This window comes from Leopardus geoffroyi, chromosome C1 (assembly GCF_018350155.1).
Source record: "Leopardus geoffroyi isolate Oge1 chromosome C1, O.geoffroyi_Oge1_pat1.0, whole genome shotgun sequence".
Classification (NCBI taxonomy): Eukaryota; Metazoa; Chordata; class Mammalia; order Carnivora; family Felidae; genus Leopardus; species Leopardus geoffroyi.
Genome location: NC_059328.1, coordinates 104,228,846 through 104,253,247, shown reverse-complemented (window position 1 = coordinate 104,253,247; position 24,402 = coordinate 104,228,846). Strand labels below are relative to the sequence as shown.

Genomic DNA, 24,402 nt, shown 5'->3' with positions numbered 1-24,402 from the left:
CGTCTCTCCAGCCTCAGTTCTGGCAGGATTTATGCCCTATTTTCTAGTCACATCCTATTTGCAGTTCTTCCTGGAACCAAGCTCTGCTTCCCTCTGGGACCCCTTTCCCCTTCCACCTGGCAAACCCTCATCATTCAAAAGAGATTGTGACTTTCTCTGTGGTTCCTTTCCTTACCTCTTTGTGTAAAAATACTTTTTTACTAGAGCCCTCATTATTTCCTTGTTATTTGTCTCCTCCCACTAGGCTATACTGGCATATTCATCTTTGTATCCCTAGAGCCTGGCCCAGTCCTGGGCACTGACAGGTGCTCAGTAAAGGACGGTGAGTAGCTTGAAGGCAGGGACGGTATCATATTTATCTTTGTATATTATATCCAGTATAATGGCTAGCAACGAATTGGCAATTGACTGTTGAATTAGACTAATTCATTAATCTTAATGAATTAGAACGGACACTGGTAAGAGGAAACTAAAGAGATTGTAATGACACCTACCTGCTTTAAGTGAACTGAAGCTACTGGGATAAATTACATTGAGATGAATCATCTACCCATGGTACTGAGAGAGAAAACTTAGAATTGCTACTTTTAAGAAACCATGGAGAAGACGAAGGCAATGACTTCTTGAGTGTTTACCATATGCCAGGCATTGTGCTGTGTCTTACACACAGTTTCAGATGTGCTAGAAGCTTGGAGATGGCAAACTGTAGATTCTGCTGTGAATGCTGGGGCCAATCCACCTGCTGGCCCATCGCCTACTGTGTGTGTGTGTTTGTGTGTATGTAAGATTACAATTTAACAAAATAGAGAACAGGGGTAATTTGAGAATGGAATGAACTACTCAGAAAAAAGTTTTTTCCACTGCGAGGGATGTTCAAACACAGGCGCGGCTGATTTCCTGGTGAGAAATGATGCATCTGATAGATGATTACTCTAGTTGATTTAAGGTCCTTTCCTCTGTCAAAATCTGATGAAGGGAGAATACAGTGATGGGGCTAAGACAGTTTCAACAAACTTTAAAAAACTTTCTGGTGTATTCTAGGCAGGAGGGATGGAGAGGGCATTCCAGTATAAGAATCTGCAACATATTCCACTGTAAAGAATGCATCAGGCACTGCCTTTATTTTTCCTTCCAATCTCCTCAGACTTTTTGAGGAAGGCTCTTTTTCCAGGTCATTGTCTCTTCATGGTGCTCTCAATATATGACTCCAGCAGGAAGATGGTTTCATCCACTTGGATCTCACTGGCATCCAACCTGAGTGAAAAAGGGAAAGCGTTTTCCAGACTGAACATTCATGAGCATATTTAAGATCGGAGGCCATGGAAAATGGACTTGAAGGCACTTTAAGACATAGTTTGAAGGCAGAGGTGACGGCAAAGGTCTAGAAAATAAGTGATGGAGGCCTGCATGAGGACCAAGATGAAAGGCCAGATTGAGGCACACTACTGAGCTTAAATCAACAGACTTGGTGAATAAGAGTGTGGTAAGGGAGAAGAAGCTGAAGATGCTTTCAGAGTTGTTAGCTTAGGAAAACAGGTGGATTAAATTCTGCCAGTCAAGCTGGGGAGGAAGATAGTGAGTTTAGGATTGCTTGGGTGAAGTTGGAGTGGTAGCAGGGTATCAAGGTGGATTTTTCTGAAAGGTATTTTGAAACATAGGTCTGAACTTTATGATACTTACTTGTTGACATTACGCTTCAGGGTTTCTAGCTGCTGGCGTTCAGGGGCTGTGATCATTTCCTCTATTTCTTGTAGCTGTGCGTCCTCTGCACCTGTAGCCTGCATAGATGCAATGATGGCTTCTACCCTCTGTGACTTTTCCAGCAGACGCCTGTCAGACAAACACAACTCTGAGGTATGTCCCCTAGCCTTGGAGATTCTCTTACCTGTTAGCCTTATGGCAGAACTCCCCCATCTCCCACGTTCCTGATCAAATAGATACTGTCACCCACTAACCACAGTTTTTACAAATTTAACTAAATATACGACTTCACTCCTCAAACTCTTACTGCCTCTCATCTGTTTAATGCCAGTTTGTACGTTTCTCATAAATTTAATCTGCCAAATTATTTTACTGGGGGTATATTAGAGCAGTTTAGACTAATGTATGATTTATGTCAACCCAAGACAATATTTCAATGCGACTAGACTGGTTATTGTCTCTTTTGGTTTCTATTTCTACAGGAAATTTCCCTTCAAGACTTTGACCTTGAAAAATGTAATTACTCAATTGAAAATGCTACTTACTTGTTCTCTTTGGTTTCAAACTGTCTCCTTTCTATTAAGTTGGCTATGCTCTGAGGGGAGAGAAGAAACACAGAAATGCACATGGTTCTATTTAAGTAGCTCAAGTAAAATAGCTAAAGGGGGCATGAGGGTGAGACTTGTCCGGTGGAAGGAATAGGGAGAAGGTCCAGAAGCAGTTACCTTGTAGCACCTGTGCAGCAACATTCGGGCAGCTGACAGGATGTTCACAGTATATAAATAGAAGGTCCTGGATGGGGCATGGTCTGGCGTTTTGGGAATTTCCTATTTGTCCACAGAAAGACAGAAAAGAGAAATCAGACTCTTCTTTAGAACTGGCAGAGTAAACGCCTGTCCCATCCAGAGCTACTCAGCCCTTTCTTTCACTTATACTCTTCTCTTCTCCAGTCATTCAGCATCTGGGTTTATGGCAAAATCAGCCACATGAAGAGATTTGTCTATATGATTGTTGGCATCCTCAGTGGGGAAGAAAGAGAAGGCAACTAATGCTTACTGATTGTATTTGATCTTTAAGATAAACCACATTATTTTTATTACCACCATCCATCACATTAAGGATGAGAAAAAATGACGGTAGGTACTTTGCTCAATATAACTGAATCAGGGGCAGAATTGAGATTCTGTTTCGTCATAGGGTATACTACATGGCTCTGCACGTAGTGAAGACCCAGAAGATGCTGCTGAGAAATTTAATCTATAATAAACTTAATGCCTGAAGAAAGGACAAATCGCAGGGACTAAGAACTGAGGAATAAAGGGTGATTCTGGGGTGATTTCTTGGCTGTGCCTCTTTTCAACTAGGCCCCTTAAAGCTCCCCAATTCTTTTTCAAGTTCTTACTATGTCTTGGTTAATCTTTTTTTTTTTTTTTTTTTCCATCTCACAGCTGGACAGAGAGTTTGCTTGGGGCTCAGGATGTTTGCCTCAGAAGTTTCTTTCACCCTAGGCCAGCTCCACTGGTTGGTGACCATTATGCCACTGGTTACCTGGAGTGATATGAAATTTTCTGAGAGCATCTTATAAAGCATATCCTTTGCCTCCTTTGCTGGAATCATTGCAAAGTCTTCTACCTGTTTCTGCTCCAGGTGTTTCTTTTGCAAAACTAGACGGAATATTCTGGCACAGCGAGACCCAAATCTGGAAAGGAATAAAGAGAGTAAATGGCATACCAACATAGGTAAGTTTTAGCTCCGAGTCACAAATGGCGGCTGCTCTGTTTCCATGTGTGGGGCCAGGGCCAGAGAGAGGAGCAGTGGTCAGGGAGTTCTCTCACGACTCCAGACTGGTGACGGTACTGCTGACCACACTGCTGACTCCCGTGAGTACCTCAGTTCCTGCATTTGTAAGGAAAGGCTTTAGGAAGTCTGGTTAATTGGCATCACTGGGAATTAAGCAGGAGGATATTTAGGGTGAAGAGTAGTAGTGGGTGGGATCTGTAACAGTCCAGTGGAAAAATGGGGCAAGATGCACCGAGATGTATCTACATTGCTTGCTTACAGAATGATCAAATTGCTTATTCAAATGGAGTGCGGAAAGGAAGTGTCAGACCCCAACCCTGAGCAGGGTGATCTCCTTACCTCTCCTGTACGACAGACTCCAGAGTGGCCGTGGCTAGGGATCCTAGAGCTTTATGCAGGTCTTCACATAGAGGATTAAGGTCAGTAATGTTCTGGCCTGGTCACTGGGATCTTAGTTTTATTCCTAAGTCTCTAAGTTAAAATTTAAACGCAATTTTATCTTTCACATTGGTCTCACTTATAGTATGAAAGTATTTCAATACCTTCATTTACTAGGATTTGAGTCAGGGTTTTGCGGAACTAAAATTTGGTTATTTGAAAGTCCTTTTTACTTCTTTATCATCTAATGTAGTAGTTCGGTTTTCTGAATCATTTAGTATACTGAATATTATCCAGTCTCTTCTTTCATAAGTCACTATTCTGTTTCATAGTTCAGGTTGCCCAACAGTAAGGAAATAACTGGTAAGGATACTGATGACATACATTCCTCCACCACTGTCGCCAGACTTTCCAACAAACTCTAGCTATTAAAAAAAAAAGAGAGAGAGAGAGAGAGTTAACTGAATGGAAAGTCCAGTGATTCTGTTTCCAAAGGAGAAAATCTGGCCAAGAGTCTGCAGCAGGTAGCCCTCCTATCTGTCTGAGCTGGCCAAGTAGAAAATGAGGCTCCCACAGGATACCAGGTTTCAGTGGCAGAAATAAATCGTAAACATAGCAGAAAAAACAAACAAACAAACAAACAAACAAACAAAAACAGAAAGAAAGAAAGCAAATTCAGACTTACTGGATCGTCTGCCAGTAGAGTGAGATACTGATCGAGAACTTGTTTAGAGATGTTATAGCCAACAGGCAGGGATCGAAAGATCTATGGAGCAAAAGAGATGGTGAAAATGGGTTTAGGAACTTAGAATTGCTGACATTACTGAGATAAAGATGTTTTAATTTTAGGTATCAGAAGTATAAATATGTCCAAATGTATAGCAGCATTGTTTGTAAGAGTAAAAAACTAGAAACAATCCAAATGCACAATAATAAGCAACTGATTAAAATAAAGTACAGCATGGCTACTAAGTGGAATATGATACTGCCATTATGAAAAATGAGACAGATTTAAATATACAGACATGAAAAAGGTGGCTTAGATATACTGTCATATGAAAAAAGCAACTTTAGAACAGTATGTAAAGTAAAATCCTATTTTTTTTGCTAAATATATATATATGTGTATATATATATATATATATATATATATATATATATATCTACATAAATGTGACAATAAAGATAAGTACCAACTATTAACAGGAATCCCTGGGGCTGGGATCATACAAAACTATATATTTAAACTGAGGTACTGTTATACATAGTAACAAGTCCAGATCTTAGAGGTTCAGTTTGATGAGTGTTGACAATCATACCCACAATAAGATATAGAACATGTCCATCATTCCTAAAAGTTTAGGGGGGGCTACAACTTAAAAAAAATTATGAGGGGCGCCTGGGTGGCGCAGTCGGTTAAGCGTCCGACTTCAGCCAGGTCACGATCTCGCGGTCCGTGAGTTCGAGCCCCACGTCAGGCTCTGGGCTGATCGCTCAGAGCCTGGAGCTTGTTTCCGATTCTGTGTCTCCCTCTCTCTCTGCCCCTCCCCCGTTCATGCTCTGTCTCTCTCTGTCCCAAAAATAAATAAAAACGTTGAAAAAAAAAATTATGCATTTCTATGCTGTCTGAATATAGGTCACGTAATAATTTTTGTCAAAAGAAAAAACCCTGAAATCTTTGTTATGTAACAAGTTCAAAAAATTTTAAGTAATATAAAATGAAAATATAATTATATTTAATATGGATACATATTGTTATGAAATTAAATATGTTATTTGATACATTAAATTTTTCATGTTTTAAGAAAGACATATATTAAAAACAAATCTGAAATACACAAAGTGAATATACTCAACAAAACAAATGTAAGGGACCAACTAATGTTTGAGCACCAACAAATGTTCTCAGATTCCAAATAGTGGAGTCTAAGAACAATTAGGAATAGCTTGTACTTTGACCAAGATAATGGTTTAGGTTTTTAAAGGCTAGATCCCTAGAGACCAGATATTTTTTTCTTAAAAAAAAATTTTTTTTTAAATGTTTATTTTATTTATTTATTTATTTATTTTATATATATATATATATATATATATATATATTTTTTTTTTTTTTTTTTTTTTTTTCAACGTTTATTTATTTTTTTTTGGGACAGAGAGAGACAGAGCATGAACGGGGGAGGGGCAGAGAGAGAGGGAGACACAGAATCGGAAACAGGCTCCAGGCTCTGAGCGATCAGCCCAGAGCCTGACGTGGAGCTCGAACTCACGGACCGCGAAATCGTGACCTGGCTGAAGTCGGACGCTCAACCGACTGCGCCACCCAGGCGCCCCTAATGTTTATTTTTGAGATAGAGCGAGAGACAGAGTGCAAGTGGCAGAGGGTCAGACAGAGGGAGACACAGAATCCGAAGCAGGCTCCAGGCTCTGAGCTGTCAGCACAGAGCCTGATGTGGGGCTCGAACTCATGAACCATGAGATCATGACCTGAGCCAAAGTCGGATGCTTAACCAACTGAGCCACTCAGGCGTCCCTCTTTCTTTCTTTTTTAAATGTTTATTTATTTATTTTAAGGGAGAGAGAGGGGCGCCTGGGTGGCGCAGTCAGTTAAGCGTCCGACTTCAGCCAGGTCACGATCTCGCGGTCCGTGAGTTCGAGCCCCGCGTCGGGCTCTGGGCTGAGGGCTCAGAGCCTGGAGCCTGTTTCCGATTCTGTGTCTCCCTCTCTCTCTGACCCTCCCCCGTTCATGCTCTGTCTCTCTCTGTCCCAAAAATAAATAAACGTTGAAAAAAAAAAAAAATTTAAGGGAGAGAGAGAGAGACAGAGAGAGAGAGAGAGAGACAGGGAGAGTGTGCATGCACGAGAGCAAGGAAAGGGCAGAGAAAGGGAGAGTGAGAATCCAAAGCAGGTTCTGCATTGTCAGTGCTGAGCCCTGTCAGTGCAAGAGCCAGGGCTTGATCTCATGACCATGAAATCAGACCTGAGTTGAAATCAAGAGTTGGATGCTTAACCAACTGAGCTATCCAGGAGCCCCAAGGCCAAATATTTCAGCAGCTACCATCTGAAGAGAATCCCTGTCCTACCTGAAACAATAAAAACTCGTTCAAAGGCTCAGACCTCAACCTAATCCCAGGCTCTATGTAGAAGAATTATAATATCCCACGGTGTGTCAGAAAACTAGTACAAGAACACGAAAGTCACCTCATTGGAAGACAACGGCTGGGTGAAGGGAGCAGTAGAGGGAGTGGTAATCTCACTCATCCGAAGCATAGTCCGCACGATCTCGCTGCTGGTCTGGGTTTGAAAAGTGAACTGGAATTCAGAATTCACTCTGCTGTGCTGGCTCTGGCTATATGCCAATGGCCACATCTGGCAAATAAGTGAATGTTCCTGATCCAGGCCACTGTCCCACCCACTCAGATATCACCTGGTCCATCCTGTTGGCAACTGCGCTGACAATGGCTTGGTCACGGAAGTGTTGGTGGAATCTGTCAAGGTTGGCCTGCCAATAAATCCCATCATCTGGAATGGGCTGAGGAGGAGAAAAGGATTAAAGAGAAACATTTCGATACAGAAAATATGGTGAAGAATTTTTCGGGGGAAGAACTGGATTTAGCTGTTCACTATTTCTTTTCCTATTCAGTAGCAACTACGTGGACTGGACAAAAATCATCCAATCATGTGGCATAGTGCCTTGACAAGACAAACTCATGATACCCAACTTTAGATTCTCTAAACTCACTCTAATCTTTCTCTGTCTGAACTCTTCGTTAAGTCTCCCATTTACCCCTCTCTTCCTGCTCTCAGCATATGACCTTGCCTCTTATTTCAGAGAGAAAACAGGCAGACAGAGAGAAACAGGCAGCTTTCTGGCATAAGCTGTTACCACTGTCCAATGACTGAAGTGAAGTGAAGCCTCAGAAGGGGACGGCAATGGAGTTCACACTGCTAGTTTATTCCTGGCCAATATTTAATGAAGTTCGTAATCCTCCTACTTCTCAACCAAGGACCTTGTCAACTCTCTTGGGGCTTGTTATCTTTGTGCTCTTTCTGCCCATCAGGGTGAGGACTCCTGATCAAGAAGCCCCATTACCTCTTTGTTATCTGTGCCATGTTTTGGTCTTTTGGCCTTCGGCTCCCCAGCAGCATCTTCATCAGATGATCTTCTCCTTTTACCTTTTCCTGCCAAATAAAACAGGTGACTAGTGAGGCTCATCTCATATGAAGACAGGAAATCACTGAACGTAAGAGCAGGTGTCCCTCCATCCCAAGATACCTCCAGCTGCCTCTAGGCTAAAATTGCTGAGGACCTACAAGAAATTCAAGTTGGAGTGCCTAGGTGGCTCTGTCGGTTAAGCGTCTGACTTCAGCTCAGGTCATGGTCTTGTGGTCTGTGGGTTCAAGCCCCACATCGGGCTCTTTGCTGACAGCTTAGAGCCTAGAGCCTGCTTCGGATTCTGTGTCTCCCTCTCTCTCTGACCCTCCTCCGTTCATGCTCTGTCTCTCTCTGTCTCAAAAATAAACATTAAAAAATAATAATAATAATAAAAAAAGAAATTCAACTTAATGATGAAGCCGTTTGAAGGCTCCATATAGTCACAAAATTAAGTCTTAATCTTTCTCCCTCAAACTGCTCCTGCTCCAATGCTTCCTTTCAGTAAGCGGGACCATCCTCCTCCCCCATATGCAAATCAGACACACAAATGTCATTCTTGGTACTTCTGTCCTCTTTACCCCTTCTAGATATAATTTTTCAATGGGTTTGTCAACATTTATTTTTGCCCCATCCTTTCTGCAGGCAGAAAATGCTTTTAAAAATGCAAATAAGGTCATGTCACTTCCTTTAAATCCTTTGGTGGTTTTTCTTTGCTCTTAGGATAAAAAAGTTGCTATAGAAGGTCTTGCACAATCTAGCCCCTGCTTATCTTTTTTTTTTTTAAGTTTATTTATGTATTTTTAAAAAAATTTTTTAATGTTTATTTATTTTTGAAGGAGAGAGAGAGACAGAGTGTGAGCAGGGGAGGGGAAGAGAGAGGGAGACACAGAATCGGAAGCAGGCTCCAGGCTCTGAGCCCGTCAGCACAGAGCCCGACGCGGGGCTCGAACCCACAAACCGCGAGATCATGACCTGAGCCGAAGTCGGACGCTCAACCGACTGAGCCACCCAGGTGCCCCAAGTTTATTTATGTATTTTGAAAGAGAGAGAGAGAGAACCACTCCCAAGCAGGCTCTGTGCTGTCAGCATGGAGCCTGACGTGAGGCTTGATCTTACCAACTGTGAGAGCATGACCTGAGCTGAAATCAAGAGTCAGAAGCCACCCAGGTGCCTCCCTGCCTTTCTATCCTTATCTCATAGTTCTCTTACCTTTGCTCACCATGATTTAACTACACTGACCCATTTTTTACTTCCTCAAATAACCTATTTTTTTCCCCTCACTGCATACTATTCCTTTTGCCAACAATGTTTGTCCTCTGTACCCCTTCGTACATTACGTCACTGGTTAGTTCCTACTTTTGCTTCAAATAGTAGTTCAAATGCCACTTTCTTAAAGAAGCATGTGTTTTAAACCTTGATAAATCTGGTCCCGTTATATGTTTTCATAACACCACATACTTTTCCTTCATAATACTTACCACCGTTAGTTACATATCTATGTGGTTATTTGCTTACTGTAAGTCTCTTACATTAGACTTAAGGCCCAAAAGGTCAGGGACTTGTTTATCATTTTACACCACAGAATAAATCCTTGGTAACTGCTCGATGGATTCATTCATTCATTTAATGATCATTGAGGAAGAATCCACAATTAGGGCATGTCACAGTTCTAGGGGTCAAAATTCCTTACCTATCAAGCTCAGTTTAGGAACCAAGTACATGTCCTTTTCACTGATGACAAGAATGGGGGCAGGTGGTGGCGGCCCAGGGTCTGAATTCTCAGTAACAGGCACCCAGGGGCAACGCTGCACAAAGTGTGTGTCTGCTAGTCGCACAAATGTGTTTGATACCTCAGAGTAGTCCATGGTCTTGCCATCTGTACAACAGGAGGAAAGAGGCAGGTGAGATGGCCTAAGTTAGCTGCGGGTCCACTCCTGCAGTCAGCTAACCTATGTTTTTGCTAACAGCTGTGGATACAGTACTGACCCTCCATAGTCTCTGTAAGCCGGTCTGCCACTTTCTTCACAACAGCTGACATGGTCATTTTGCCATTCAACAGCAGCTCCTCAACAATGAGCTCTCCAGTGTCACTGTACAGTGTTTTGGCAGTATAGATGTACCGGGGATACCTAAGCATTCGCAACACTCGGCTGCATTGGGCTTCATACTCCACTACGCCACGTTTATGCACTTGATATATCACCAGGTTGTGCTGGATGAGCACACAAAGGGCTTTTTTGACCTAGACGGGACCCAAAAGAAAGAAAGGAAAGATCTGAAGACACAGCTCATTTGTGTTGCCAATTTTTGTCCAACAATTTACTAAGTATTAGGAGATGGCTGGCTAAGAACCTCTGTGCTTCTTCCTTCCCTCCACTGGAACAGTGATTAAGAATCACATGTCAGTGGAAGAAATCAGCAAGATTTCTCCCTGTGATGCTCATATTTCCTCTGATCGTTCAAAGTACAATGTACTTTCCTTCCATTGTACTCATTCCTTAAAGGTAGCACTGAGATTAATAGACTCATTATGAATAAATGAGGTCTGACATAATAAGAGCAAAGATTTGCCTAAGAAGCCGTGATGAGCCACCTTGAGAAGAACCTTGAGGCCTATATCTCTTCCCACCCCCCCGCCCCCACCAATAACACTGTTTTGAACCTAGGGGAGACTCTCTCCCTTTTCTATTTTGTGGGGTAAGGAGCAACAATATTTAAAGGTAGGTAAACAAATGAAAGCAAATTAATGTTGTCTACACATACCTGATCCAGCGATGTTCCTGTGTCGTGGGCAATTACTCTTAATGGCTGGCTGCCAGTTCTGATTAGGTGGACTCCTATTTTTTCTACAATCTCTCCAAAATGCTCTTGCAGCAACAAAGAACAAAGTTTAATTTCTGCTTGAGTCATTGTACCAAGGAGTCTCAGAGCTAGGGGGGAAAAAAGCTATATGATGGAAAGTTTTTCTTTTATGCTGGAAGCAGAGCTGCTGAGTGCAAATTCATGTACTTTCTGGGGGCAATTTTGACATTACATATCAAAAGGCTTAATTAACATCTTGCATACCTTCAACCTAATAATTTCGTTTTAGATACTCTGTCTCAAGAAAATAAATAAAAGATGTCACTGTACTTCTCCTTAGAATACTGATATACTGGAAACAACCTAATGTCTAACAATAAGGAGTTAATTCAGTAAATGATGGCACACCCATACAATGGAATACTACGCCACCATTTAAAACAAAGTTTATGTACGAGCATAGAAAATTGTTCATTAAGTGAAAGAAGCAGGTTACAAAGCAAAATGTAGAGGAAAACTCAATTATTATGAAAAACAAAAAAAGAGAAATATGTGTGCATAAAAAAAAAAAAGACAAAAGACTCGAAGACTATATGTCAAATTGGCCTTGATGAGATTATGTGTGATTCTAATGTTCTTCAAAAATTGTTGTAGATGGTATTGCAATGTCATAGACCTTAAATTCTATCTATACTTCATTTGCTTGGGAGAATTAAGGCCACTGTTCACAGCCCACTGGGAGTGAACAGGTAATGGCATTCCCAGTCCATAAAGGAAATGACAACTTAGAAAAATAAAGGAAAACTTCTCAACTGGGTGTTTCAAATAGATGAAATATGTTGTCTGAAGGGCAGTATTTAATTCTGAAATTTCTACTTCTTGACAAAGTAGACACAAACAGAAACAGACATAGTTGACTCTACATACAGTATGATTACTTCGTTATTATCCCAAGTGCTACCAAACACTGGTTTGTTCATTTATTCTCCCAAATCCCCAGAGATCAAGTCTTTGCCTCTCTGCCTCAGTATTCCCACCCACACGTCTTCAGGCAAGCATCCTCAGAAAAGGACTTCCAAGGAGCTCAGCTCCTGACTCTGCACACCCTTCACGCAGCTTCCCGTTCCGGACTTGGTCCCCTGGTCCAGAGACAAGGCCGCTTCGCCCACTAACCTCCGGGTCAAAGCAGTCTAATGCCGCCGCGTAGCCCACGGTGGCTTCTTGCGGCTCCCGCTGGCCGCCGGGGCAGAGGGGGAGCCCACGGCCTCGCACGCCAGCGCGCGGATGACCAGTAGGAGGGAAAGGGAAACAACGCGTGCCGCTCTACCCCAGAGTTTCAGTGGTTTCCGGTGACGCTCTTTCTTTATTCTCGCTGGAAGGCTGGAGGACCTGCAAGCCGCTGTCTGAAGAGCCGGCGGGCGGGCCGCGGCGGGCGGACTCTCCTTCCTGCGCCTCTCTGGTGCCGGGAGGCGGGCCGCGGGGTCGCCGTCCGCGCCGCCGGCTCGCTGGGCCCGACGGACTCACGTGACCGACGCGGGCGCTGGAGCGGCGGGCCGCCCTGAGGAAGCGGCGGCGGCCGAGGCGGCGACCGCAGCCGGGAGGTAGCGGCCTGACGAGGGACGGGCCGCTGCCCTCTCGGACAGCCGCGGCGGAAGAGAAAGATGGCGGAGGCCTCGGCAGCCGGGGCGGGCGCGGGCGCCGCTGTTGCCGCGCACCGGTTTTTCTGCCACTTTTGCAAGGGCGAGGTCAGCCCCAAACTACCGGTAAGAGCCCCGTGCCCTCTGCGCTTGGGCCTCCGCGTGGATTCCTCGCCCCGAAGTCCCCGAATGGGTCTTAAGCTTCCTGCACAGCCCGGATTCCTCTGACACCCGTCCCCCAAATACCCGCTGCTGTTCTCCAGTGGCTCGTCACAGACCCCGGGCGTCCCGGCCCCGGCTCCGGAGCTCCCGCCCAGCTTTCCCCCCCCCCCCCCCCCGGATGCTCCACCTGCCCCTCGCTTCCTCTCGTCTCTTGACCCTCTCCCCTCCGTCTTTTTGTCTGTCTTAGCAAGTTCTCTGACAACTCTTCCTTCAATTTTCTTTCCCTCTTTTTCACCTTGTCTCCTTCCCACGATGACCTCTCTTTCCCCCTCTCGGTACTCTTTCTGCGGTTGTTTCTCATCTACCTCTGTGGCCTTTTCCACTTTTAACCAGATCACCCCCTCCCCCTTCTCCAGTGGAGCCAAATAGCGGATTGCTGAGGATTGTCCCTATTCGGTTGTCCCTAGGGAAGGAAGGATGCAAGCACAGAGAGAAAAAGAGGGTTGGAAGGTAGCTCTGGGGAGGTGAGGGGGATTTTGCTCTTCATTGGTTTCCAAGGTTCTTGTGAAAGTGAAAACAAGTGTGCTAATGACTTGCAGACGGCCTGTGCTCCCTGTCACTATTGAAGGGAATGGCTTTGGGAAGAAGGCAGGACATATTGTTGCAGCTTGGTTATTTTGGTTGTCCTGTTGCCCGTGTCTTATAGCATCACCTCCCTTACTTGTCCCCTTCTCCAATCCTGCCTATTTACTTAATAAAAAGATCCAGGACAGAATGCTGGGGACTGCATCCTTTGACATAAAATTGGTTTTCACCAGTTTTCTGCCAGACTGTCTGTTAGCCTCTAGAGAGGTAGTGCTGTGGTTGTAAAGAATGTGCTTCTGCAGCAGGCCAGCCGGCTACAACCCTTCAAACCCAGCTCTTTTGGGTTGGGTTATAAGCTACTGCAAGGGGACCCACAGGGATGAATGGTAATTCTGCCCTTGGCCAACCATCTTTAGAATCAGTTACGGTCGTTCTTTTCCTTGGCAGTATCCAGGTTCAGCCTTAAGACAGGGTGGCTACATCAGGACTCACCTCCCTGTGTATAGTGTCTCCGATGCAGTCTGTGAGAAAGCCTGCTAAAGTATGTCTGCTTGTCTTATTTCTTAGAAACAAATGAAGTCTAGTGAATTAAGGGTATTAAGGGCCTAAAGGGTATTTAGCCTTTTCACCTAAAAGTTCGCACTTTTCAGGCTTCTATGGCGTTTTCTTTCCTGTTTTTGCCCCACCCCCTATAACTCCAGGGTCATAGTTGCATCTATGTGGTATTTCACTTTTGCTTGCTGATTGGGTTGTGTATGTGTGTGCACACTTTTTGCCATATTTCAGTGCTAAGAAGAGCAGATGCCTTGTTTTTTTTTTCTTTTTTGCTTGTTTTTGTTTTTTGTTTTTGTTTTTTCTCTTTTTGCCAGCAGACACCAGAGCCTCCAGAAATCTCTCTTAACCACAGAGAGGGAGCCTGGGATTCAGCCGGTATGTGTGACCAGTGACAGGCTGAATGTGATGCCTTGTTGAACATTGGGGTCTTCCAATGTTTAAGTGCTGTTTGCTGTTTGCCTTTAAAAATGAGAAAACAGTCTAACTTGCCACAATTTCTTCTCTTCTCAAGTCCCCACTTCGTGCTCTTGAAAAGAGATCGTTTGAAAGACTCAGTAGGTGTTTTTTTAAGTCTTAGTTTGATGCCTTTTTAGTCTCATTTATTATCTGTCGTACCCGATTTGTAAGTTGAAACCCAATACAATTAAATATAACTGAATACTTCCGGTGTACATATTAGTTTCTCAGCTGAAAGTCCTTGGGGCAGTACCAAGGAATACATGGTTCCTGCCCTTAAGGACCTCACAGTTTTGTTGGAAAGACCAGACAAACATGGAAAAAAGTAACAACATAGGTGAATGAGGATGGATAGTTCGTGGTTTAGAATTCAGTGAGAAGGGGAATACGGGAGCGTTGGTGATGTGAAGTCAGGGAAGAAGCGACAGTTGAGATTGCATTTAGATTGAGTTTTGACGGATTGGTAGAATTCAGATTGAGGAGAGTAGCTGGACTGCAGTAGAAAAGAGTAAATTGAGGAAGAAGGAAGAAATGCTTAGTAAATCATTGTTGTCATTCATTTTTAGAAAAAGGTGCAGTGTAGTCAGGGGTATGGTTTTGATTCACAGATGAGCCAGCGAGTTTCATCTTGTTTCCTGGCCATTTCTATATCCTTAACCCTAGACTGTCACCTTGAACATGTTGGTTGTAAGAACAATCAGGTCAGTAAGTATCTGATTCAGCACAAACTTGACTCTGCTACTGAAAAACCAACTCAAACACTGGTAAGTCACTAATCTGATTTCCATATACATAGGAAAACATTGAAAAGTTTTTTAAAAGTGATTTTTTTTATGTAAACTTGAGATTCCTTTCATTGTAAGTACTTAGCGTACAGTCGGCATGCATTGTTTCTTGAACTGGACAAATGTTATGGGAAACCAGATGTCTTTCTGAGGGTATCCAGAGCCAGGTTTTCTGGAATAAAGCTCTTCTTTGTCTAGATTTAGTTTGCATCTCAAAAGGGTGCTTACTCTTGTGCTAGTTGGATCACAAGAACAGTCATCCCTGAGTGCTGTCCTTTCTGAACACTAGAAGTGGACTATTGAGTTTTATTGTCAGCTTTTAATGAGCTAGTGCTAGGTGGGTTTCTTGACCCAGTCAGTGGGAAGAAGGCCTGCTTCAGAACCACCTCATCTCTTGCCAATTTATTCACCCTGTAGAATCATAATGGTGTTCAGTGGGACTAAGTTGCAAGGTTTTGGAACTCATTTCTTTTGCCTTCCCCAATTTCTAGGGTATAGAATTTCTTTAAAATAATTTTTTTAATACTTATTTATTTATTTATTTTTTTTTAATTAATTTTTTTTTTCAACGTTTATTTATTTTTTTTGGGACAGAGAGAGACAGAGCATGAACGGGGGAGGGGCAGAGAGAGAGGGAGACACAGAATCGGAAACAGGCTCCAGGCTCTGAGCCATCAGCCCAGAGCCCGACGCGGGGCTCGAACTCACGGACCGCGAGATTGTGACCTGGCTGAAGTCGGACGCTTAACCGACTGCGCCACCCAGGCGCCCATTTATTTATTTATTTTTGAGAGAGAGATAGCATGAGTTGGGGGAGGGACAGAGAGAGAGAGACACAGAATCTGAAGTTGTGCTGACAGCTCAGAACCGGACGTGGGGTTCGAATCCACAGACCGTGAAATCATGACCTGAGCCAAAGTCGGACGCTTAACCGACAGAACCACCCAGGTGCCCCTAGGGTACAGAACTTCGATTCATTTGGAAGTGTGTGCAGGTAATAGCAATAGCTTACCCAAACGGTTTAGCCCTGAAACTCCCCTTAGGTTTTTGTTTATTGTTTTTCTTGTCAGATCTACTACTATGAAAGATTCATGAGCCCAGCTAACTTTAATGTCTGTATTAAAAAAAATAATTTTGGTGATAACGTCTGAGAGAGATTGGAGAATGCCTAATGCTCTATAGGTTAAGCCAAATTTAGTTGAATAAATTTGGTGAAATAACACGTCTTACTGCTAACCCTGATCCATCCATTTTAGCTTTGTGTGTCTTTGGTTTGGATACTCCCAGATAAGAGAAGATTCGTTTAGAAAAAAGATACAAAGAAATGAGAAATAAAAAAAGAGAATTTTAGAATGAAAATATATTCAATGGTACTGTTATCGTTAGACTTCATCAAAGAGTCTCTATTCTAGAAGTGACTATGGATTTAGGAACTTCTCTTACTGAAAAGTATTTCCCTGTTTACAGTGAAAATAATTTCAGTGAAATTTGGATTTTAAAATAAGAGAATTTGATTATATGGTTTAAAGCCTTTAAGGTTTCAAGTTTACATATGATTGGGTAAGTGGCATTGTGTATTTTTGGGTAATTTAAAATTATTTTCAAGGCACAGCAGAAGCTTCTACCTCACCTGATGTCCTATCGAGAGACAACATGAAGCCGAGACTAATGGGGATACTATGCTACATTGAGGGATGACTGAGTAGTACCATATAGGGCTGTGTCATGGAATGTAAAGGTGTCATTCCATCCGCACATTACCCTGCCCCTCTTTTAAATCAAGGCCAGACAATATTACCTGAGATGGAATCTGGTAGGGTTTTCATTAAACAGGTGAGAGAAATCATATGCAGAGTAAACTCCTTTTGGTATTGATGAAATGAGGGTGTTTCTTAAGTGTTTTATGGAGATCAGAGTATCCAAATCCAGAAAGAGACCAGTCTAATTAAGGACTGCCAGTGTATTCCCTCTGAGACTCTGCCCGAAGGAACTAACAGGCTTCTCTCACATCTCCTTATTATATCACCTTTGCTCTAATAAAATGTCATTCTTGTCAATAAGTAATGTTACCTTCTTTGGTTCTTTACCAGGTACTATACGAGGGATTATCGTTGTGGTGTGCTTATAATAACTCTAATACAGGAAAACTTTCTAACCACTCCATAATAAGAGTAGCTAAAGAGTACAGTTCTTGTTTTAATTAAAAAAATTTTTTTTAAAGTACATTTCTTAAAGATTTTGTGACTCTTAAAACTCTAAGCCTACTGACTTTGCTATTTAAGTTGCATGATTCATACAAAGATCCCAGAGCAGTGTCCATGTAATGTTAGTAGTGTTACTGAACTTTGGGAAGGAATTTAGTGATATGAGCTGGGCCGGAGAGGTTTTATTTTTATTTTTTTATTTTTATAAGTTTATTTATTTTTGAGAGAGATTGGCGAAGGGTCAGAGAGGGAGAGAGAGAATCCCAAGCAGGCTCCCTGCTGTCAGTGTGGAGCCCTACGCAGGGCTTGAACCCATGAACCATGAGATCATGACTTGAGCTGAAATCAAGAGTCAGACAGTTAACCAGCTGAGCCACCCAGATGCCCCTGAGAGGTTATATTTATTTATTTTATTTTATTTTATTTTATTTTATTTTATTTTATTTTATTTTATTTCTAAGTATTTATTTTGAGATCATGTGTGCATATGCACGTGCACATGGGGGGAGGGGCAGAGAGAGGTGGGGAGAGAATCCAAAGCAGGCTCTGTGCTGTCAGCACAGAGCCCCACTGGGGGCTCCATCCTGTGAACCATGAGATTGTGACCTGAACTGAAATCAAGAGTCGTTGCTCAACTGACTGAGCCACCCAGGTACCCTGTGAAGTTTTAATTACTAGATATCTTGGATTCTGCTATTGGTGACTCACCAGCTAAAAAGTCTGCTTGATTATCTAGTACTATGTAGCAGTTGCTTATAAATATTGCTTGAATGATAAGTTGAATACCCAATATTTTAAAAGTAGTGGCTTTAGTGTTCTGAGGTCTTTATCAAAAAGGTGCTAGTGCTATAAGATACTACCATGTGAAGTTTCAGTATACAGTGTCAGTAAATATAGTCCCTGCCAGGATCTAGAAATAAGAAATACGTATTCTTATAAGTAGAAGGCTAGTTCTGGCCTTGAAATTTTACTGATATGTAGGCATGTATATATTGGGGAAATCTTGGGATTTTTTTCAGTATGAGGAAAAACAAAAATATTAAACTTACTGCAGATAAAATCCCTTGTACTTTTTTGGGAAGTACCAACTGGATTCTAATACTTTGTGTTTCTTTATGTTTACTTGGCTTTTTATGACCTTTATGTACACTCAGGGAGAAAATGCTATAGTCATATTACTTTGAAGAGGAAAGAAGGTGTGGATTGCTTCTAATTCTTTATATGTACTCAAATTAGAAGGGGTCTAAGAATAAGCCTGTGACTGCTGACTTCTTTCTCTTTTTCTTAAGTTGATTTATTTATTTTGAGAGAGAGTATGTGCCAGAGCCCATGTGAGAGACGGGGAGAGAGAGGGAGAGAATTCTAAGCAGGCTCCATGCTGTCAGTGCAGGCCAGAGGTGAGGCTCCAACTCACAAACCAATCAGTGAGATCATGACCTGAGCTGAAATCAAGTGTCTGACGCTTAACCTACTGAGCCGTCCAGGCGTTCCATGCTGACTTCTTTTTAATCTCTTCACAGTTTAATAATGAGCAATAAAGGAGACAGTGTAAAGCAGTGGTTCTCAACTGGGAGCAGTTTTGCCTCCCAGGAGAACATTTGGCAGTGTCTATTGACATTTTTGGTTGTCACAATTGCAGAGAGGGGGAGAGTTCTTCCTGGCATCTAGTGGATAGAGGCTTGGGATGCTGCTAACATGCTGTGCACAGGACAGCTCCCTACAACAAAGAATTATTGGGCCCAAAATGGCAAGAGAGTGGAGGTTGAAGAACCATGGTGTAGAAGGATAAAGAGATTGTCTTCTTGTGTCCATGGTGCTTACGGTTTTGTTCTGATGTGGCTTTTTTTCTCCCTAATTTTAGGATCCTGATGAGAATTTTCAGTAAGATAATTGAGACCATATAATTTTAGCCAAAGCCCTGATGACAGGGATTATTTAGGACAGCAGTTAGTGACTGCTGTTCCATTATAGCTGTATCTGTTGGGGTCACTTTCTCTCCTTGTGGTTACTGAGACCAGAGGAATTGGATTACTCCTCTCAAGTTACACACTGTAGGGTAACTTCTAAAAGAAAAGTATCCACATTTTTTTGTCAGTTGGGAATTAATTGAGGTAGTAACACGACTTGTAACTTAGTAAGACACCTGGAAATTCCAGTTTGAAAACAAAGCAAAAAGCAGACAACAAGCCTAACTTTTAGGTTCTTTATAGCTCATCTTACCATCATTCAAGTTTTAATTTCTCTCATTCTCTTACAGCTCTCTTAGAAGTTTTATGAGCTCAGGAGATTTTGTGTTTAAACGTCTAGTGTCTTTTTTTTTGAGAGAGACTGAGACAGTGTGAGTGGGGGAGGGGCAGAGAGGAAAAGGGATCGAATCCCAAGCAGGTTCCATGATGCCAGAGCAGAGCCTGATGTGGGGCTTGAACTCACTAAACCGTGAGATCATGACCTGAGCCAACACCAAGAGTCGGACACTCAACTGATTGAGACATACAGGTGCCCCTAAACTTTTAGTGTCTTTAAACTCTTGGCAGAGAGGGTGAATTGAATTATCAATCCTTGTTCTGATACTAATTCACTCAGCTGACCACAGCTGAAACATCAGACCCTCTCAGTTTACCTTCATATATACGACTGTAAAATAATATTGGTATGTGCCTCTTGGAAGCCTGAGCATTCAGAGAAATGGAGGTATGTAGTCTTGGATTGAAAGGTAGTGTAGGAATGAGCAATAGTTATTCGTGGAGAAATAGGGCCCTACCATAGTTAAATGTTTTTTAAATTTTTTTTTTTTCAACGTTTATTTATTTTTGGGACAGAGAGAGACAGAGCATGAACGGGGGAGGGGCAGAGAGAGAGGGAGACACAGAATTGGAAACAGGCTCCAGGCTCTGAGCCATCAGCCCAGAGCCCGACGCGGGGCTCGAACTTACGGACCGCGAGATCGTGACCTGGCTGAAGTCGGACGCTTAACCGACTGCGCCACCCAGGCGCCCCTAAATGTTTTTTAAAAAATATGTTTATTTTGGGAGAGAGCTTGCCTGAGCAGGGGAGGGGGAGAGAGAGAGGAGAGAGAGAGAATCCCAAGCAGGCTCTGAGCATTCAGTGCAGAGCTGATGGGAGTGTGGGTGGGGGCTTGATCCCATGACTCTGGGATCATGACCTGAACCAAAGTCAAGAATCTGACGATTATCCAACTGAGCCACTCATGTGCCCCTTAGTAGAAACATTTTGGGTAGTTCTTCTCACAGTTTCACTTGCAGAAGTTTAGGTTAGATTCTGAAAGATTTTTAAATCCTTTTTTTTTAAGTTCAGCTGTTAGCAAGTCAGAATTTCTTAGAGGTCTGCAGGTGCATGTATATCAAATAGAAGTGAATTGGCTCTGGGGGCGCCTGGGTGTCTCAGTCAGTTAAGCGTCTGACTCCTTTTTTTTTTTTTTTTTTTTTAAGTTTATTCATTTATTTTTGAGAGAGACAGAGAGAGGGAGAAATTGTGTGCGGATGGAGGGGCAGAGAGAGAGAGGGAGAGAGACAATCTGAAGCAGGCTCTGCCCTGACAGCACAGAGCCTGACATGGGGCTTGAACTCACCATGAGATCATGACCTGAGCCAAAGTCAGATGCTTAACTAAGCCACCCAGGCCCACCCCTCCTCTGACTCTTGATTTCAGCTCAAGTCATGATCTTCAGGTTCATGAGATAGAGCCCCATGTGGGGCTCTGCACTATGAGCATGGAGCCTACTTGAGATTCTCTGTCTCCCTCTTTCTCTCTCTGCCCCTTCTCTGAGTGTGTTCGCATGCATGTGCAAGTGCTCTCTCTCAAAATAAATAAATATATAAACATTAAAAAAAAAATGAATTGGTTCTCATGATTTAAACCGAGCATACTTTTCTTGCATGTTAAGTAGATTGTGCAGCCTCTTTTTCCGAATAGGCCAGTTAGTTTTGTTTTCCTTGAAAATCTGTTAAGGTGGGTCATCTCTCTCCTTGACAATTTCAGCAAGTGTCACAGAGAAGTTCTTATAGACAGTGTATCCTGTATTCACCTCTTTGTCACTCACTTTGATGTTGTCTAGACCTAGAGAACCATCTTCCAATAAAGATTCCATTATGTTTACTTTTCACCATGCTTCGAATATATATTCTCAAAATAAAGAGAACATTTCATAGTTACATGCCCTTTTCTACCTCTTTCTGGGTTAACTGAGATCTGCAGGTATCCTACAGTGATGCTGATCTTCTAGCCTCGTGGTTCTCAAACCTATCAGACTCGGTGCCCTCTTTTGATAATAAATATTTTGAAATGCTCTCTTTAATGAAATGAAATTCATATAGTACAATTTCCTACACATACAGTTTTTAAAAAGATAAAATAATTCTCTTATTGTAAGATAAAGGATAAATAAAAAGAAAACAATTCATGATAAAATGATACATATTTCAGTATGTAAGTACTCAGCTGTCCATAATGAAGGTATGTATAATATACTGGATGTTGGCACCAAACGTAGACCTAACAACTACCTGAGTAGACTGTTAAAAGAATATTTGTGGGGCACCTGGGTGGCTCAGTTGGTTGATCTTCTGACTTGGGCCCAGGTCATGATCTCATGGTTGGTGGGTTTGAGGCCCGCATGGAGCTCTCTACTGACGGTTCAAAGCCTGGAGCCTGCTTCGAATTCTGTGTCTCCCTCTCTCTCTGCCCCTCTCCCACTCATTCTCTGTCTCTCAAAAATAAATAAACGTTAAAAATTTTTAAAAATATTTGCAACTTTAATTTTTTTAACGTTTATATTTGAGAGAGAGAGAGAGAGCACGAGCAAGCAGGGGAGGGGCAAAGAGAGAGGAAGACAAAGAATCTAAAGCAGTCTCCAGGCCCTGAGCTGTCAGCACAGAGCCCCATCAGGGCTGGAACTCAAGAACTGTGAGATCATGACCTGAGCCAAAGTCGGACGCTTAACCAACTGAGCCACTCAGGTGCCCCAAGAGTATTCGCAACTTTAATACCATGATATGCAAACCACCAGAATGGTGAGCAATTCTTAGAAAAGGCCCAAATAAAGTATATCTTTCTCTGTTTTTACTCAGTTGTTGTTTTTCTGGACATTTAATGCATATTAAAATTATGCAGAAAGACTTGGTGTTTATATATAGAATGGAGGTAGGACCTAGGCTTTCCTAAAGATGTTTTTTTAATCTCCTTAACTATCCATGTGAAGTTTGAGAATAAAAATATTTGTGCTGCAGTTTCCTATGTTTTCCTGCCTCTTATCCATTAAATGTCAGTAGCATTTTTTAAATTGCTCTGACAGCTGAAACACTTCAATAGATATTCGAAATGTCCCCTAGATGATTGTATTCTCCTCATTGGGATGCCTTCTAGTCATACAGGAAAACATTTTCCCATTTTATCACTTACTCTACTTTTCTTTTGCTTATACTTTCCTATGTTAGTGCAATATTTTCTACATGTTGAAAGATTCAGAGTTTGTCCTTTAGATTTGGTTTACTTTTAGACAATTCTTCATTTATACCTTTAGATTTCTCTTTTCCTCACCACTGTTAATATTGCTGCTTCCTTGTTCATCAGCGGTTAGAACAGTGCCTGGTGCGTAGTATTCATTCAATAAGTATTTGTTGAATGAAGGAATTGTAATTGTAGGCCTTTTCTTTTTACTACTCTCTGCTTTTGTGTACATGTTGAAAATCATGGGGATACTAATGTTCATAAAATACCCTAAAACAGAGCACAGACGTGTCAACTAATGAATAAAAGTTTGACTCAAAGCAGCGGTCTAACGGACTACTTACCATTAGTTAGGGGGAGGGCAGAGTTGAGCCTCTTGGTTTTTTGAATGCAGCTTTGTTTTTATGTCTGACAGCTTATAAACAGAAGAACTTCCCATAGTTACCTACCATACATATGAATAGCTGATTGGCCTTTTTTTAAGGTTTATTTATTTATTTTGAGAGAGAGTGTGTGTGAGCAAGCACAAGTGGGGAAGGGGCAGAGACAGACGGAGAGAGAGAATCCCAAGCAGGCTATGTACTGTCAGCACAGAGCCTGATTTGGGGCTGGATGCTGCTCTCTGAGGTCATGACCTGAGTCCACATCAAGGTTCAGATGCCTAACTCATTGAGCCACCAGATGCCCTTTAGTAATTATTTGTCATGGAATTTGTTGAATGGAATTTAGCTGCTTCTAGTGAATCTTCTGTGATTTAAGTGGTAGTGTGAGGTACTTTATTCTCAAAGTTATTAAGCTGATTGGTTCTCTGATTTTCATCTATAATGTCAGCTGTTATGTTCTGATCTTGTTATGGTCACTGTTGAATGTTTAGAGGCATTAGTATTCCTAGTTAAGATAAGTTAGTTTGAGGAATAGAAATTTTGTACCTTAAGCCTGTTGGTTTGAAAAAATTGTGGTTAATTTTGATTGTTGATGTAGTGTGAAAACCATAATGGTACAATTACTTTTTGTTTAATAACATGTAAATAGAAAATTCAGCAAATTAATTTTCACTGCTAGTTTTAATTTGCATGTTTTAGGTTAAAAAGTGGTCGAAGGTAATGTTTGTAAGTGAGAATCATAAAAGTGTTGAATTCCCTAAATTTTTCAACCTTACCAATCACTAAAATTACTGGTTATTTTGCGCCAAGTGTAGGTGCTGATTCAATGAGGGAGACTTGTTTTAAGATTATACTGGCATTCTTTTTAACATACGGTCAGTATAAGATAAGCAGATTGAGGGGTGTCTGGATCACTTGGTGGAGTGTGTGACTCTTGATCTCGGGGTTGTGGGTTTGAGCCTCACGTTGGATGTAGAGACTATTTAAAAATTAAATCTTAAGGGGTGCCTGGGTGGCTCAGTCGGTTAAGCATCTGACTCTTGATTTCAGGTCAGGTCACGATTTCATGATTGGTAAGTTCGAGCCCTGCATTGGGCTCCTCACTGTCTATGCGGAGCCTGCTTGGGGTTCTGTCTCTCCCTCTCTGTCTGCCCCTTCCCTACATGCTCTCTGTCTCAAAATAAATAAACTTAAAAAAAAAAATCTTAAAAAATAAAAGATGAGCAGATTGAGAGTTCCCATGGTTTTTAATAAGTCCAATAGATAGGTTTATCATCCTGTAACACTATTGCTATAAAATAAAAGGGAAGTATGTCTGATTCTCTTCCTGAGTGT

At 42.0% G+C, this 24,402-nt stretch overlaps 2 protein-coding genes across 5 annotated transcripts in view; one reads left to right on the top strand and one right to left on the bottom strand.

Annotated features, from left to right (window-relative positions):
- Positions 1–1,087: 1,087 nt before the first annotated feature.
- On the bottom strand, positions 1,088–12,128 carry POLR3C (RNA polymerase III subunit C). Of its 3 annotated transcripts, none has more exons than XM_045478917.1 (15): positions 12,008–12,128; positions 10,796–10,962; positions 10,019–10,274; positions 9,723–9,908; positions 7,970–8,058; positions 7,304–7,408; positions 7,078–7,188; positions 4,565–4,645; positions 4,253–4,304; positions 3,841–3,901; positions 3,250–3,400; positions 2,427–2,528; positions 2,247–2,296; positions 1,681–1,830; positions 1,088–1,254 (listed from the first exon to the last, which is right to left on the bottom strand). In XM_045478917.1, the coding sequence occupies exons 2-15, from the start codon at positions 10,940–10,942 to the stop codon at positions 1,173–1,175; spliced, it is 1,623 nt and encodes a 540-aa protein (XP_045334873.1). In that variant the 5' UTR covers positions 10,943–10,962; positions 12,008–12,128; the 3' UTR covers positions 1,088–1,172. The 3 variants fall into 3 exon arrangements, with proteins under 3 accessions (XP_045334873.1, XP_045334875.1, XP_045334876.1); XM_045478919.1 differs by having other exon boundaries at positions 7,078–7,170; positions 12,008–12,124; XM_045478920.1 differs by lacking the exon at positions 7,078–7,188 and having other exon boundaries at positions 12,008–12,127.
- Positions 12,129–12,495: 367 nt separating this feature from the next.
- Positions 12,496–24,402, top strand: part of RNF115 (ring finger protein 115) — an 84,144-nt gene continuing 72,237 nt past the window's right edge. Inside the window, exon 1 of one of the 2 annotated variants that reach the window (XM_045478927.1) lies at positions 12,496–12,597. In XM_045478927.1, coding sequence (XP_045334883.1) covers positions 12,496–12,597 — 102 coding nt within the window. The remainder of the gene's footprint in view (positions 12,598–24,402) is intronic. The other variant, XM_045478929.1, reaches the window with a different exon arrangement.